The 17377-nt window shown below is 48.0% G+C and overlaps 1 protein-coding gene, 1 long non-coding RNA gene and 4 other non-coding genes across 6 annotated transcripts; 2 read left to right on the top strand and 4 right to left on the bottom strand.

Annotated features, from left to right (window-relative positions):
- Nucleotides 1–2365, top strand: LOC135374379 (uncharacterized). The gene is made up of 3 exons (XR_010416871.1): nucleotides 1–1373; nucleotides 1446–1505; nucleotides 2186–2365. It is a non-coding gene; the product is annotated as an uncharacterized LOC135374379 (long non-coding RNA).
- A 9002-nt stretch (nucleotides 2366–11367) lies between these two features.
- Nucleotides 11368–14527, top strand: LOC135392496 (uncharacterized). Its single transcript, XM_064623205.1, has 2 exons — nucleotides 11368–13904; nucleotides 13969–14527. Exon 1 carries the CDS (start codon nucleotides 11368–11370, stop codon nucleotides 13867–13869), a length of 2502 nt encoding a protein of 833 aa, XP_064479275.1. The 3' UTR covers nucleotides 13870–13904; nucleotides 13969–14527.
- A 1238-nt stretch (nucleotides 14528–15765) lies between these two features.
- On the bottom strand, nucleotides 15766–15887 carry LOC135379221 (U5 spliceosomal RNA). The gene has a single exon (XR_010418724.1). It is a non-coding gene; the product is annotated as a U5 spliceosomal RNA (small nuclear RNA).
- A 186-nt stretch (nucleotides 15888–16073) lies between these two features.
- Nucleotides 16074–16195, bottom strand: LOC135379471 (U5 spliceosomal RNA). The gene has a single exon (XR_010418961.1). It is a non-coding gene; the product is annotated as a U5 spliceosomal RNA (small nuclear RNA).
- A 185-nt stretch (nucleotides 16196–16380) lies between these two features.
- Nucleotides 16381–16502, bottom strand: LOC135379454 (U5 spliceosomal RNA). Its single transcript, XR_010418945.1, has one exon. It is a non-coding gene; the product is annotated as a U5 spliceosomal RNA (small nuclear RNA).
- A 186-nt stretch (nucleotides 16503–16688) lies between these two features.
- LOC135379220 (U5 spliceosomal RNA) lies at nucleotides 16689–16810 on the bottom strand. Its single transcript, XR_010418723.1, has one exon. It is a non-coding gene; the product is annotated as a U5 spliceosomal RNA (small nuclear RNA).
- Between the last annotated feature and the right edge of the window lie 567 nt (nucleotides 16811–17377).

Genomic DNA, 17377 nt, shown 5'->3' with positions numbered 1-17377 from the left:
ATAAATCATTCTTCTGCATTGACGTCTGGTAAGTGACTTCTTTTCGCATGTGAGCCAATCTGGGCCAGGTTGTCTTTACAAACCATTTAAAGTAATAGTTGTAACCAGGGAAGGGTAGCGGTAATGGTAACAGAAATAGGAACGGTATATTACCGAAATTGGAGCGGAAATGCGTACCACTGTCCTCCATTACCGGAAAGAGAAACGGATACGAAAATTATCGTCCGGTATTGAATTCGGGTAATGGCTATTACTGTTGTGCGATGACATTTCAGTGACTTTAATTTTTTTTTTTTTTGTATTTTGAGACTGCAGTCCGTGTAATGCTCTAAATACTGCATGACAGCATGGAAACAAGGCGCAGTATTGGATATCGAGGATGCATCACTCGCTTTCCTACCCGTGGCATTACCTACCTACATGACATCAAGACCTGAGACTTACACAATATAAACTCCACGCACTCTACACCGCCATACTACGAGGATGACAGCATATGATTTTTTTATTTTCATTTTTACTTTCTTCATTTAACCGCGCCTATGGCAATATTATTTACTACTGAGAGCGTCCACCTATGAATGTGACATTGGATGAAGGTTAAGCCCATCTCGGGTTGCTAGACTCAGAGTGACAGATAATGACGATAGCGACGAGATAGCGACGCTAGACTGAAGACATGTTCCTACACTTGTTTAAAAATTTTGCAGGAAGTGCGCATCCCAACGACGCAAAATTACTTCAGTTGTGTGTACGCGTGACACCCAAGCAGTACTTGGGCAAAACAGGTTGCTGACATATCCGGACGGGCTGTCCTCTCGAAGCTCTGTAACAGCCTTTCCACTACCGGAAACAGTAACGGAAAAATAACAGAAACGAAATTAAAAGCTGGTATCAGAAGCGGGTAACGGCAACGAAAATGGAAACGGTAATGAAAATACTTCCGTTGCCCTTCCCTGGTTGTAACGATAACTATATTGGTAATCACTACCATAAATGTGAAGCCCTCGCCGTAGGTAGCCTTCCAGAGTGTGTATTTCCCAACCTTTCTTATGCGGCAGAAAGGGAGCAGGCACTGGAGACTAACCAATCATATTTCGCAATGCTATCATTCTCTCTCCTGACTGGTTGAAAGTTAGAGGCGTACGCGCTATTGAGATGCTTTCACAGAAGGACGTACTCGTATGCCCCGCTCTCTCCCCTGAAATAAAGATCGGTAGCGTTATTGTACTGTGGAATAGATAGCGCGTTATGTGGTGAAGCTCTGTCTTTACAATAGGGAACAGGTCAGTTGGGACCCTTTTACGTGTATCAGGACTTCAAGACAATCATCATGAAGGCCGTCATGCTCGTGTTTCTCCTGGTCATTTTCTGTGAGTGTTTCGTGGGAGGACTGGTACTCCAGAAAGAATACTTCTTCACTGGCAGCTTCCTATTTTCTGCAGGTGCTGTCATCGACGCTACAGTCCACAAGATCCACCTCGGCGTTAGGGACGCAAGCCAAGGTAAGAAGACGCACGTCAAAGACACAGCTTTAACACGCTCAGATTCAACCACTGAACAGAACGCCAAGGGTGAAGCCTCACGTCCCGAGTAGATATTGCGAACACAGGCCATCTTAAGGGCCATGACGAATATTCCCTGTTCACAATATCGCCTCCCGACCTCGGATATTAGTTCTAGTGTACGACGTCGGATTTCGTCCTCAGAAAATAAGATCATGAGTGCGGAATAAAAAGATCATAAGATGCCTCAGAAAACTTATTGAGTGCTGCTTGGGAGAGGGTTGCCATTGACCGAATCCAAAGAACAACAAAGTAAGCACATAAATACAACGATGCAAGAAGCTACATCGAAAATTCCGAATAGAGCGTGTTCGCCGACTCTCTTCTCTTGGATGACTACGTACTTTGTTCACTATTACAGATTGACCTTCGTTTGTCAATCGATTCCCATCGATTACACGTTTGGGGTGATTGTCCCTCAAAAAGAAGTGAGGTCTATATTCGAATAAGTGACTGTTTTGTGAACGGGCGTTGATAACCGCTGGTTTGTTCTTCCTTTATGTTAATGCTCACTTGCGCTCCATTCTCGAGGATTACGGTCTCGAGGATCTTCGAAAAAAAAAAAAAAGCCGCATCAACGAGTGGGTCATTCTGATCCGCTGCTTTTTTTCTTCCATAAGGTTACTTCTCTCCTAAGATTTCTTCGGAAGATTACTTGACTCCTCATTCCCGTGTCCGGAGGTTCTGCACGGGTCTAATCGACTGCTGAAGGCCGCCTGAATGTCGCCATCCAAGAAGTCAATAAAAAGATGCCTCCTCTTATCTGTTGAACAGGAATAAACAGGAGGCACAAAGCACGATTTCCTACATGTACGGCCTATTCGCCTTACCGAGGTAAAGCTGAAAGCAAGAGCAGATACGGAATACAGCCACTTGAATACCTAAATATTTTCAGACTAAGGACGCTTTCATAATTGTTGCACTGCTGTACCTGATCATGCATACTAGGATGACGCCTCTGTGTCAGGCGGCCCATTGCTTTAGCCGAAAGAATGCCTTAGTAAGAAAACAAACTCGTGCACACATTTCCTGAAAATGCTTCCCGTTTCTGTTACATTGTATTTCAGTGCTTAGCGTCAATATGCAGGATGTCTCAGAAAACGTGTCATAAAAACTACGCCACCTAGAATCACGTGGTGAACAGCATTTGTTCTTACTAGGATTTTACCACCTCCTGATGTGAATGTCATCTAATTTGAGTTCTATTATGTCAAGTCTTACGAACTGAACTCGAAAATTTGCCAAGTAAGGGGCGCTTTTTTTATCCCGCCAATGTGAAGCGCGTGCCAAGTTTACTCAATTTCATGATAACTGACAGAGACATTGAAAAGCTATACAATCGGAAAAAAATAGTCGAACACATGCTTTTTGGAGTAGCAAGAGCCTAGCGTGCGACGACTTTTAAAGGGCCCTCGTTGTCAGTCCGACGAAAAGTAGCTGAAGCGCACCAGCCTCAATGCATTCAACTTCTCTATTACAACTACGTAACTGTTTCGCACTACGTTCACTCTACGTTCTCTGACCATGCGCATGAGCGTTCGATATACTAACGCAGGTTGTACAATTCAACTGATACGGTGCTCGACCTCGAAAGAACTGAGCGATGGAGTTCGGCGAAGGAAGCTTGACATTCTTGTAGACGTTTTGAGAGGCCTCCTGTCTCGATTCTCCTTGACTGGAGCAAGAGCAAAGAGGAGATATTACGAGATCTACCTTGAAAAACCACCGTAGAAGCTCCGAGTTTCACAAAAGGCCAGTTTCTGCGAATTTTGTTCAGGTCAGGTTGGCACCAAATATCGAGGACGATGAGATACAGGGGCTGTAGTTTGGCATGAATCAGCATCAGGATGTCGTAGGAACCCACTGAGGACCATTCTTTTAGGAGTTTCGCTGCTATAGCTTACATTTTGCACGCCTTCGCAACGTTGTCATAACTGGACGGCGATTCTACACTGTTTCAGGGATCGGTTGGTCAGTTTTTTTTCTTTATATATATAGAAGCTTCATATGCGTGGCGGAACCTCCAGAAATCCAGATGGCCTGTCATAGCCTCAGACATCCAGGATCCCCACGTCAATGGGTTCAACGATGCAAGAGCACACTGCGTTCATTGCGACATATTTTATAAATATTCTTCTTTCCCAAATCACGAATTATTGAGACATCGAGAGAGTCTCAATAATTATATCTCAATATCTCATATCCCAATATCTATAGAGTACCGGTGTTTCGGTTTTGTCCTCTCTAGGTACCTATATACAGTCACCGGTATTCTATGTTTTTAAATATTCGAATTAATTCGAAATGCAACGATGTTGCAATACGCCAGCAACGTACTGTGTAGTGTCCTCATGGAGCTGCACCCATTCATATTGCGGAAGCCAGTGCCAACAAGAGCATCATCCAAAGCCATCGGTCATGGCTCATAGAATAGAAATAGGTGAAGTTCTGAAATCTAACGATTCGGACGATGTAAAAGTGGGCAAAATACTGGAAGCCCTCTATTACTTGCTGAAGCGAGCTCACTATCATCCTCCTCCTCCTCCTCCTCCTCCTCTGGAACCTGTCCATTCGGAGCCCGAACCGGAACCCAATCCATTCGATTTTAATCGTCTACCCTCCGGCGTTGATAAAGCACGCGCGAAATCTGTGCTAAAAGAATTGAAGAAAGTTTTCACCTGGCGGGCGGATAATGTGCTAGTATATAGAGGGAAGCGAATCAATCGCTCAAACATTGTGGCTCTCGTGAGCTACTTAGCACGTCGTAGCGCGCTCATCAAGAAACCCCGCTGGTACAAAAAAGTATCGAAAATTATAAGCGCTCTGAAAATACACCGCATTGCTCGCTGGAGCAAATATGGGGCCCTATAGAAAGATCAAGGAGAAAGGGTTAGGTGGAGTGGATCGGTACCGACGGTATCACAAGCTCACGCGCGCAGAAGCCGTGGAACAGCTGAAAAAAGAAGATGCTTACACCCTTCACAAGCCAGTGAAGAAAAAATTTAAGCGGCGCTCCATCATCGCAACTCACGTGCGGGATTTATATCAGGCAGACCTTCTGGATATGCGCAAATATCAGAAATTTAACAAGGGCTTCAGGTACATCCTAACGGTCATAGATACGCTATCGAGGTACCTGTACATGGTCCCCATTCGCACAAAGCGCCCGCAAGACGTAAAGAAAGCCTTCCAACGAGTTTTCCGTCACGGAATTCCGAAGAATTTGCTCACTGATCGCGGGAGCGAATTTTGGGGTTCCCCCGTTCGTCAGTACTTTCAGTCGCTACTAAATCACTATAGCACACAAAGCGGAATGAAAGCGGCCTCCTGTGAACGCGTGCAGAGAACAATTAGAGAAAGAATAGCCAGGCATTTCACTAGTACGGGGAAGTTTAATTATATCAACGCGCTGCCGAAGATAGTGGCCGACTATAACGACTCGGTACACTCTGTCACGGGCGAAAAGCCGAAAAACGTGAACGCCGGAAATGAAGTAGCTCTGTTCAACAGATTGAATCGTAAGACGACCCCGCGCGAGAGCAAGTATAAATCAGGGGACCAGGTGAGGCTCGCGTTAGATCGCGGTGTGTTCGCCAAAGGCTACGATCAAAGGTGGACGGCCGAAGTGTTCGAGGTGTCGCGAACGAGAAAGACCGATCCGCCCGTAGTGTACGTGAAAGATTCGACGGGAAAAGAAATACTGGGATCATTCTACGAGCAGGAGCTGCAGCCCGTCCACCATCTTTCCTCGTACGATAAGCGACTCATATCCGCGGTGATTAGAAAGAAGAAAATTAACGGGGTATTGCACTACTTGGTTCGTTGGTTTGGATACGCCAAAGATCACGATTCTTGGGTGCCCGCCAGCGATGTCAGAAAATGAATTTTACGTGTATCTGCTCTCGAACGCTAGCATGAACCTGTACCCGTCCAACACGCTGAATGACTTCACGATCGCGTTAGATAAGCCACTACACCTGGATGATTCGTACGTCGTCGGTCTAGAGGGATTTTCCATTCCCAACACCTTCCTGAACGTGAACCAAGCGCCTGATAACCTGATAACGCTATCAACGGAGAAGTGGCAAACAAAACAGCTCACGTTCGAAGACACGGACACGCTATTGAATAAAATATTCCCCGAATATGGGATAGAGTGGACTTACGAGGAAGATCACTACGTGTTTAAGCTACCGTCGCGCGTGCGCTCGGCGAAACTAATCGACAGACCGCTGCATCTCGCCTTTGGAATCGTCGACATCGATGGAGATCACCGGGAGGGCGGTAAAGTACGCGCCGTCCGAAACGTGTTACCGCTCGCGGAGGAAAGAGCCGTTATGATGCGAGTTCGCCGGGTGATAGTGATCAATAACGATCTAATTTTAGAACCCCGATCGCTCATTACCGACACATTCAACGAATTCTTCAGAGCGACGAACGATACAGAATCACGGGTGGAATACAAAGACAACACTTACTCGCTTTCTCTCCCGACGAATTTCAACTTGTCGACCGAGTTCCTGGACCTCATTCAGGTGAAGCACATCCATGTTGAAGGATCCCGAAAGCGCATCACGTGTAATCCCATAGTGAAGACGTACCGCGTCCACATAAACACTCAAGAGACGGGAAGTCGGCGCATTTCACTTCCACCGAATTACTACGAAACACCCGAAGCTCTCGTGAGCGCCATCCATGAGCGTCTGCAACCGGAGGCTTCCCTCACGTACGATGCGTGGGCGAGGAAGTGTTCGTTGAGCTTGCGGGAAAACGTGTCGCTTACATTATCCGATTACTTTGCGTACCTACTGTGTTTCGGCGCGAAAACCGTATTTACGGAAAACGATACGGGCGTCGACGAAGTGACCATAGATCTTCCCATTAACTGTATTATGATATACACGGATCTCGTCACGCCCTCCGTAGTGGGAAACGGTCGGCATCCGATACTGAAATTAATTCCATTCGTATACGATGGAACGAAAGAACAACTGAGTTTCAGCTTTCTACCCGTTCAGTATTTTAAGTTAGTGCAGCGCGAAATTTCCTCAATCACCGTCTCTATACGCGACGACACGGGTCGCAAGCTACCGCTACAAAATCGCGGTAGATCGACGCTGACGCTGCACTTTAAGCATGTACACTAAAGCGGTACCAATCTACGGATTTGGCGTTCCAACGGTATACAGGTCGCACCTGTACCAGAGGGGAGGCAATTTCTTTTCTCAGCTCGGGCGTTTCGCTATTCCACTCTTTAAACGCGTATCGCCCTACTTAAAAAAGACGGCTGTTGCGGCCGCTAAGCGCGTGGCCAAAAATCTGTCGGAGGGAGACTCTTTCCGAAGTGCGCTGAAAAGATCGGCGAAAGATACGGGCCGTGAAATTCTCCGCGACCTCGGAGGGGCTGGTGGGCGAAGAAAGAGGAGAAAACCGGACGTCTTCGACGGCATAAATCACGCTGGTTGCGCGGCCACAATTTAGTTGCGAGATGGACACGATTAACGTCGTACATCCCGACACTCCTCTGTTGGATAAGTCGGAAACACAGTTATTTTCCGTGCCGGGAACGCAGTGGCATATACTGAAGGGAGAATATGAGGTATTCTACCCGGTCGCTGACATATCCTCCGTCATAGAGTTCCAGCTTTCGAATTTGGGGCACCACTATCTCGATTTGAACTCCGCGTACATAGTGACGAAAGTCCGCATCGTACGTGACGATGGTTCGCTACCGGAAACACAGGCTGGCGATCGGACGACCTACGACGAGGTCTACCCCGTCAACGCGTTCGCCAGCTCGCTTTTCAAGAACGTAGCCGTCTTCTTGAATCAGACCATGATTACGAATAATGATTTGAATAGCTATAGAAGCTACCTGGATATTTTGCTTCACGCCAGCACCACGGAGCAAAATACCGTGCATAAAGCAGGTCTGTACACGCAAGAAGAAGCGCGTCAAACGGAAAACAACATTCGCGCTCATGGACCGACCGAACGATACAACCTCACACGTGGCGGCAAGACCATCGACCTGGTTTCCAAGATCAACTCGGACATTTTCCTGCAGCCTAAGCTACTCATATCGGGAGTGGAAATTAGGCTTGTTTTTTATCAAGGCTCCGACGCGTTCCGCATTATGAAGACCGATCAGGAGCAGCACACGCATAAAGTGGAAATCATGAGTGCCACTTTGTACATAAAGAAAATCACCGTGTCTCCCAGCCTATTCCTCGGACACGAAACGGAATTGCAGAAGCGCAAGGCTCTCTACACACTGGCCGGAAGTGAATCGCGTATTCGTTCGCTACCAGTTGGCAACCTGGATGCATGCCTGGAAGATTTATTTCCTGAGAAGATACCGTCTAAGGTGGTGGTCGCATTCGTGCCCACCCTTGCCTACCAGGGAGCATTCAATCGGGACCCGTACCGATTCGTGAACTGCGACATTGAGTCGGCGACGCTCACCGTGAACGGGACGCAGCGAATAGACACGTTCGACTTCAACAATAACCTGAACCACCGAAGCTACTTCAACCTACTGGAGCAGCTGTGTGAGAAGCACGTCTCCTACGAATACGACCACTACGTTGGAAACAAGTTCCTACTGTACTACGACCTGGATCCCGATCAATCCTCCGTCCACCTGTCACCGATCAGGCGTGGAAACGTTCGTCTGCAACTCAAGTTCCGACGTGCCTTGGCCGAACCCACGACCGTATTGATACTGTCCGAGAGTGTGCGAATTATGTCCATCGATAAGAACAGGAACGTCACACTGGATTAGCGATGTTCGAGCAAGATATCGAGAGACTCCTGAAGTACAATGATTACACTTCGGCACTCTTCCGCGGTGTATACGCTCGAGACGACCGTCTGCCCGCACTGGATAGACCGGGTATGATCGTGGTGAACACCGATCGGCGACAGCAAGCTGGGGAGCACTGGATTTTGTACGCGAAAATGAAGGATGACCTCATCTACTTTGATTCCTTCGGATTGCCGCCCATCGAACCCGAGCTGAAACGCCTCACCGTCGACGAATATAATGATGTCTGTATCCAAAGCCTGTATTCTCCAATGTGTGGTGTGTACTGTTGTATCGCGGCGACATTGTTGGCGAAAGGGAAATCACTGAAGAGCATTGTATCCCTGTTTTCCGATAATCTCGCCGCTAATGACCTAAAATCAATAAAGCTGCTAGAAAAGTTGTTTGTCGCTTAAAAACGCCTGGTGTCCTTTATTCTCTATAGCTCCCCACAAACTACACTCGCTTAGTCAATGAATACGCGCTATAGCTCCCTATCATATCATTCTATCAATAGAGCTTCCCATCATATCAGCCTATCTTCCTAATCCATCACAACAACGCAACATTTAAAATCAGAAATACATGTATTTTTATTTTTCCCGCTGATTACATATGGGACGCGGACTTTCGTCGCAGTCACTTCTTCTTCGCGTGAGTAAAGATGATGTCGGGCGATGCGGCTCTTTTACCATCCCTGAATCTCTCCTTCTTCTCTAGTTTCAGATCTGGTAATTCTCGCATTTCTTGCAAATCTTCATCCGTGAGTCGCCTAAAACGACTGGGTAGGTACACCTTTACGCGTTTATCGTTGTCCATCAGGAGTTCCACGTACACGGACTCCCCATAGATAGTATCCACTTTGCGTAAGTCCAACACGTCGAGCTTTTCGTTGTTTGGAACAATGCTCATTTTCTGAATGTCTCCATCACCGGGTTTCTTTAGTTTATCCAGCTTCTCGACAATAGATGACATATCTCTCAGTGCAAGTTTCTACGCACGCCAAATGAACTGAAAATGAGGACGACTATTACCTAACTTTCCTCATCTTGAAGACAATAGTGAAACATACCTTTCTCGTTGTGCGCTTCACGAGGAGTCGACCGACGGGTTCACAGACCTCAAATGAGTTGTATATATCGCGACTTTTATATAAAGCACCCCCGGAGGAGCGCAAGGGTGGTGCGATTCTGTTTACACAATCACACGGGAACAGCATGTGATATATGATGCGCGCGCGAAGGACATTTGGAAACTGCATAAGCGAACCCTTTGTTTTTGGTGCTTGTTTCGGCAATGAGCGGGTGGGCTCATAGGGATATTTTCATTCAGATAGACTTGTCTCATCAAGCACAACAGTTTACTTTTGGTTTTAATACGTGTGGCCTCGGAAAACATGATTTACGAGGTGACCCAGTTTCTCGCCTATTTACATCACCTTGACGCAACATCTTTTTCGCTGGGGCTCGCCAGGATGGGTGGAAGTGCGTTTTTGATATTAAACAGATGGCACCGTCGTGTTGGGGCTTGTCTCAAGGTGACCCAATTTCTCGTTACATTACCTTGACGCAACTTCCCCGAGAATAAAACAAAGCTCACCGTTCTATAGTATAAACTCATTTTGGCCATGAAGCACATTTTGATATAAAACAGGCGGCCCCAACGTGTTGGAACATGCAACCGACTCAAGGTGACCCAATTTCTTGGAGAAGACCTATTTACATTACCTTGACGCAACATTTTCTTCGACCGTGAAAGCTCACCATTGCGGTTGCGCGCGTTCTGATATTAAACAGATGGCCCCAACGCGGCCTCATCCTCGAGGTGCCACATGATTTACGACCGCGTGGAAACAAGCGAGCCCCGACGTGTTGGCGCATGTAGCGTGGATGCCGGTTTATAAGCCGCGCGATCGCCTCAGGGGGGGAACAGTCTGCTTTCACTCGCTTCACAAGTAAGTTATTCCCTCCTTTACTTGTTGCACGTTTCTTACTGATGCGCGTTTATTTTCAGTGCCTCGGTGTATGTTCTGCTTTTTTGATCCTCACGATATCGAGGATGAATCGGACGACGACGACGATTCTCGGGACGGCGCACCTCCTACACTGTCTGCTCACGTGATGCGATCGCACCCCGACGTGGATACATCCTTCCTGCCCTTCTTCCAGACTGACGCCACATTTAGAGGTATCGTCAAAAGATTCACGCTATTGGCATCTGTTCACGATCAGGGAGTAGAGGATTTGCGACAATATTTAATGAGTCACTTTCACGATATGCTCGCCATATTGAGAGCGCAAAGAATACCCTTTAGGTTTTGCATTTGTTCCGATGTTTTAATGGTAAAGGAAACTCGGGGGGAGATAACCGCGCACATAGCCCACTTTATGGCGTTTGCTCGCGAAGTCCACAGCGACGGAGCCGTCGCGAATACCCTGATGGACGCGATTCAGGAGTCCACGGGGCGCGTCGAAAATTATCAGCGGGAAGGGAGTGGGTTCGTGTCCGCCGACGTCCAAAATGTTCAAATATGTATTTCCGCGGTGAAAACGAAAAAATTCGGATGCAATGGGACACTTCCCCATCATTTGGCTAAGCGCAGGAACGTGCTAACGAATATTCATTTACCAGCACGTAAGGAGGGTGAGTGTTTTAAATACAATACGCTTGCCCTCCTGCACCCGCAGGAAAGGAATTCGTGGAAAAAATGTGAAAAACTACGCAGCGGAGTACTGGTGGCCTAGTCGCTTCCCCGTTTCCTACTCCGATCTGGACGAATTCGAAGACAAAAACAGGATATCCGTGTACGTATACGAGTACGTCGATCAGGGAGTGCACGTGTCGCGACCTCCAAAACTCGAGTATGAAAAGAAAATTCACTTATTGGCTGTAGATGAACATTTTTTTGGAATCAAGTCCCTCGAACGCTTGTTTACGACCAGAAGTAACCGTTTCGTGTGCGAGCGTTGCACGCGCTCTTTCCTGAAGGAAATGAGCATGGCGAAACATCGTCGCCTGTGCGCGGACGTAAACGAAATCATATTGGAATTTTGCGAACCGGGCAAAAACTTTGTAGAATTTACTAAAATACAGTACAAGCAGCAGTACAACTACGTCGTCGCGTTGGACACGGAGAGCGTACTCGCGCCCAGTGGTGTTGGCATGCAGCGTCACGTTACCTCGAGCTTCTGCGCTGTGCTCGTGCGCACTCACGACTCCAAGGTGATGCGCATCAGGACGCACCACGGTGAAGATTCCGCGAGGCAGTGCGTCAGAGCTTTGATGGAAATGCGGGACGAGATGATCACCCTGAACGCCTGCCCCGCGGAAATGGTGCTGAATGATGAGCAACGAGCACGGCACAGAGCCGCCACCCACTGCGCGTACTGCGGGCGGGAGTTCGCGCAAGATCTACCCCGTGTCCGGCACCACGACCATTCCAAGCGTTGTACTGCCGGCGAGACAAATTACATCGCGACGCTGTGCAACCCCTGTAACGTGGCGTGCACGACGCGGGAAAAACTGCCCATCATGGTGCACAATCTGGCCTACGATTTGGCCGGGCTGCTGCGGGAATTTCACCTTCTCAAGTGGAAGCGAGCTCCCGTCATCGTGGCCAGTTCCATGGAAAAAATCCGATCGTTCGAAATTGGCACCTTCCTGTTCAGAGACACCATGCAGTACCTAAATTCGTCGTTGGGAGAGCTCGTGGAAACCGTCAAATCCATGGGGGGCGCAGAGGCGTTCCAATGCCTGAAGCAGGTATTTGGAGACGACTACGAAATTTTGCTTCGTAAAGGTGTATTCCCGTACAGCCACGTTAGCTCGTTCGCGGTCTACGACGAATTGGCTCAGCCGGCAAAATCCGCCTTCCGAAACGATCTGACAGGGGAGGATATAAGCGACGAAGACTATCAGTACGCGCTGCACGTATTTGAACGTTTTGGATGCTCGAATCTGAGGGATTATAATGCATTGTACCTGAAAACGGATGCCCTGTTACATGCTGACGTAATGCAGCACTTCCGACGCCTGTGCTACGACGCGCGCGGTTTGGAATTGCTTCATTGCGTTTCTCTGGCATCCTATTCGTGGCAGTGCGCTCTAAATTACACGCGGGCAAAATTGGAACTGATCATCGACGAGGACATGTACCGGACCATCGAATCGGGTGTTAGAGGCGGGCTCTGTCAGGCGAGCAGACGTCATTTACGGGCTAACAATCCGCTGTGCAGTGGCTACGATCCCGATAAAGAGGAGGTGTACATATCGTACATAGATTGCAACAATCTTTACGGATTCAGTATGATAAAGCACCTCCCCATCGGCGATTTCGAATGGGTCGAGGATTTTAGCTCCGTGGATTTTATGCGTCACCCCACGGACTCGGACGTGGGATACGTGTACGTGTGCGACTTGGAGTATCCAAAATCTATCCACGCGCTGACGCGGTACTTCCCCCTGGCTCCCGAGAAGGCGGTCGTCCCGAAGGAATGGCTCTCACCATTTCAGCGGGGGCTCCTCGAAGAGTTAATGTATGAGCCGGCGAACAGCAAAAAGCTGCTTCTCACGTGCAAGGACAAGGTCGAGTACGTTGTTCATTACGCTATACTCGCGCTCTATTGTAGACTGGGCATGCGGGTGACAAAAATTCACAGAATTCTAAAATTTCGTCAGGCACCATTCCTGCGTCCCTACATCGAGGACAATGTTGCCAGACGCGTCGCCTCGAGCACGACGTTCGAGAAAAATTTCTATAAAATCTCAAATAATGCGGTCTTCGGGCGTACGTTGCTAAATAAATTTAATATGCGGGACATTCGAGTAGCCTTCGACGAGGAGACGGCGAGTCGCCTCGGGAGTCGGGCGGAATGCGCGCGATTGGAAATTTTGTCCCCCGATTGTGTCATGTACGAAATGCGCAAGAGAAAAGTGCGATGCGATTTCCCCCTGCAGATTGGCTTCACGATTTTAGAACTGAGTAAGTTAACCATGTACTCGTTCTATTATGAAACCCTGCTGAGCAAGCTCACTTGTCCGGTGATTACCTGCTACTTTGACACGGATTCTCTGATCCTCGGCCTATTCTGCAAGGACTACGAAGATCAGTTACGTGCGATCGCCGACGACCATTTAGACTTGTCTTCCTTCAATCGTGATCATCCACTGTACAGCGTGAGGAATCGCGGTAGGCTTGGCGCGTTCAAAAGTGAAACGGGTAGCGTACCCATTGAGGAAGTAATATGCCTGAAAGCCAAAATGTATTCCATCAAATTAGCCGGGGGAAAACAAATTGCAAGAGCTAAAGGGGTCAAAAAGAACATTGTGCGCAAACACCTCCTCCATGATACGTACCGCGATACCCTATTCAAGCACGCTAGCGTATCGCACGAACAGGTGTCAATAGTGGGAAAGAAACAGTGCATGTACATTGTACACCATCAGAAATGTAAAAAGAAGTCTGATGGCGTACGACGACAAACGATACCTCTACAATGACGTAGACTCCTACCCGTATGGAAGCTGCGAATATGGTAAGCTCGAGTGGATGACGTAGATAGCGGGATTTCACTCGGCATTCTCTCCCCCACCGCACAGATAATGCAGAGGATGAGTAGGAGTAGCGTCATTTGACCTGCGTCACTGGAAGGATGTGGCACCTTGTTCTCTTCTCGCTCGTCTCGTGCGCACTGGCGCTGGACGCCGGCAACTGTACTGCGAGCATCAAGCTGGAGAAGGATAAGCACACGTACGCGCACGAATGCCCTGGCGACATCTTGGCCATCAGAGTGGCACGTGGTACCTATGCGATCCGGTATTAACCTGAATAGGAACGCTACTGGATCGTTGCGTACGTGCCTTCACTCGCTGGACGTGAGCGACAGCTACGAAGATATCCAGTGCACGCGGATGTGCCAGCTCACGGAGGACGAAATTTTTCTCAGCCGCTGTCCCGGAGACGTCTACATGATCCGTCACTTCCGTGGAACCATGCCCAGCATCAAGGGAATCAACCTCTCCAAGACTGCCATGCTTTTCCTCAAACATGTACTCAATAAACGTTGAAAGGTATTTTTCCCCTGTCTGTTTGTTCTCGTAGAGCTATCTGAGATAGGTTAGAACCATCTGAAGCCACCGCCGAGCGATCCGCGCACCATCTGGCGGCCACCCGCTAGCCCGGGTAAGTTTGAGGCCGCAGCGGTGTGTTTCAGCGGCGGGCGGCGGCGGCGGCGGCTGGGAGAGTGATCGGTAGGCTTAGAATGGACCAATCAGCGGAGCCGGTTAATTAGCATAACGGGGGCGTGCTCAGCGTGCACCAATCAGCGTGAAGAGCCGAGTAATTAGCATAAAGGGGCGGAGCTACAGTCAACCAATCAATGATCAGTGGGCTTAGCATGGGCCATTCAACGTTAACTGGGCGGAGCCCAGCCAACTAATTAGCATAAAGGAGCGGAGCTACGGTCAGCCAATCAGTGGCGTGGTGGCCAATCAACGTGAAGTGGGTGGAGCCGAGCCGGCTAATTAGCATAAAGGAGCAGAGCTATGGTCAACCAATCAGTGATCTGTGGGCTTAGCGTGGTGGCCAATCAACGTGAAGTGGGCGGAGCTAATGGCGACCAATCAGATGGCTTTGGATTTGGCTTGTGTTGGATTCCAACCGGATTGGATTGGCTTAGACCTGGATTTGTTGGCTTAAAAGTGGATTTTGGCTTAGAATTGGATTAGAACAGGAATTCCTAGAATTGGATTAGAAAAAAAGGACGTCGTTGCGTGTAATAGAGAGCCGAGTAATTAGCATAAAGGGGCGGAGCTACAGTCAACCAATCAATGATCAGTCAAGGCTTAGCACGGGCCCTTCAGCGTGAACTGGGCGGAGCCCAGCCAACTATTTAGCATAAAGGAGCGGAGCTACGGTCAGCCAATCAAAGATCAGTAGGCTTAGCATGGGCCAATCAACGTGAAGTGGGCGGAGCTAATGGCGGCTAATCAGATTGGCTCTGGATTTGGCTTGTGTTGGATTACAAGCGGATTGTGTTGGCTTACAACTGGATTTTGGCTTAGAATTGGATTAGAATCGGCCATCTTGGATTAGAAAAAGGATGTCGTTGTGCGTAATAGGTCCCTACTACTCCCCAAACGGGTTAGGCCTAGGGATCTTTAGTAAAAGGCGAAAGATCAATACGCGGATTTGAAGGGAGACCAGAGCATATGTCCTGAATTTTCAACGTTCGTCGACGCCCTATTTAAAACATATGAGACGCAAAGTGGTGGAGTCCCGTCTCTCTCTCTTTCTTTTCCTTTATTTGTTTGACTTGTCTTGGGGGTCTGGGTGTGGCCGGTCAGGACACGTCCGACCCGGACGCGTGTTTTCTCTTTGAATTGAATGATGTAGCCTTCCCCAAACGGGTTAGGCCTATCAAAAATTGTCTAGAAGCTCATTGTGCTGTCCCCCTCCACGGTGATCTTTAGTAAAAGGCGAAAGATCAATACGCGGATTTGAAGGGAGACCAGAGCATATGTCCTGAATTTTCAACGTTCGTCGATGCCCTATTTAAAACATTTAAGAGGCAAAGTGGTGGAGTCCCGTCTCTCTCTCTTTCTTTTCCTTTATTTGTTTGACTTGTCTTGGGGGTCTGGGTGTGGCCGGTCAGGACACGTCCGACCCGGACGCGTGTTTTCTCTTTGAATTGAATGATGTAGCCTTCCCCAAACGGGTTAGGCCTATCAAAAATTGTCTAGAAGCTAATTGTGCTGTCCCCCTCCACGGTGATCTTTAGTAAAAGGCGAAAGATCAATACGCGGATTTGAAGGGAGACCAGAGCATATGTCCTGAATTTTCAACGTTCGTCGATGCCCTATTTAAAACATTTGAGAGGCAAAGTGGTGGAGTCCCGTGTCTCTCTGTTTCTTTTTCTTCACTTGTTTGGCTTGTTTTGGGGTCGGGGTGTGGCCGGTCAGGACACGTCCGACCCGGACGCGTGTTTTCTCTTTGAATTGAATGATGTAGCCTTCCCCAAACGGGTTAGGCCTATCAAAAATTGTCTAGAAGCTCATTGTGCTGTCCCCCTCCACGGTGATATTTAGTAAAAGGCGAAAGATCAATACGCGGATTTGAAGGGAGACCAGAGCATATGTCCTGATTTTTCAACGTTCCTCGATGCCCTATTTAAAACATTTAAGAGGCAAAGTGGTGGAGTCCCGTCTCTCTCTCTTTCTTTTCCTTTATTTGTTTGACTTGTCTTGGGGGTCTGGGTGTGGCCGGTCAGGACACGTCCGACCCGGACGCGTGTTTTCTCTTTGAATTGAATGATGTAGCCTTCCCCAAACGGGTTAGGCCTATCAAAAATTGTCTAGAAGCTCATTGTGCTGTCCCCCTCCACGGTGATCTTTAGTAAAAGGCGAAAGATCAATACGCGGATTTGAAGGGAGACCAGAGCATATGTCCTGAATTTTCAACGTTCGTCGATGCCCTATTTAAAACATATGAGACGCAAAGTGGTGGAGTCCCGTCTCTCTCTCTTTCTTTTCCTTTATTTGTTTGACTTGTCTTGGGGGTTTGGGTGTGGCCGGTCAGGACACGTCCGACCCGGACGCGTGTTTTCTCTTTGAATTGAATGATGTAGCCTTCCCCAAACGGGTTCGGCCTATCAAAAATTGACTAGAAGCTCATTGTGCTGTCCCCCTCCACGGTGATCTTTAGTAAATATTTATTGAATTGAATAAACGATACAACGGAAATACCAAAAAACCTTACAACGCCAAAAGCAAAGACACGGAACACAGGCGGCGATCAAAACAATATCCGGAACTAATGCTGGAAACAGCTATATACAAAATCTATATACAAAATCGAAGGAGAGCAGTTCTGTACAAAGCCTATAGACAAAGGAGAGCAGCTATATACAAAACATACATATACTTTTAAATATATATCACAGATTACACATTATTGAAAGATGAAAGTTTGATGACCGGCGACTATACAACTACTATACAAAAATTTACA

Source organism: Ornithodoros turicata, chromosome 1 (genome assembly GCF_037126465.1).
Source record: "Ornithodoros turicata isolate Travis chromosome 1, ASM3712646v1, whole genome shotgun sequence".
NCBI classification, from domain to species: domain Eukaryota; kingdom Metazoa; phylum Arthropoda; class Arachnida; order Ixodida; family Argasidae; genus Ornithodoros; species Ornithodoros turicata.
The sequence above is the reverse complement of the archived record's forward strand: the minus strand, read 5'-3'. Positions and strand labels throughout refer to the sequence as shown.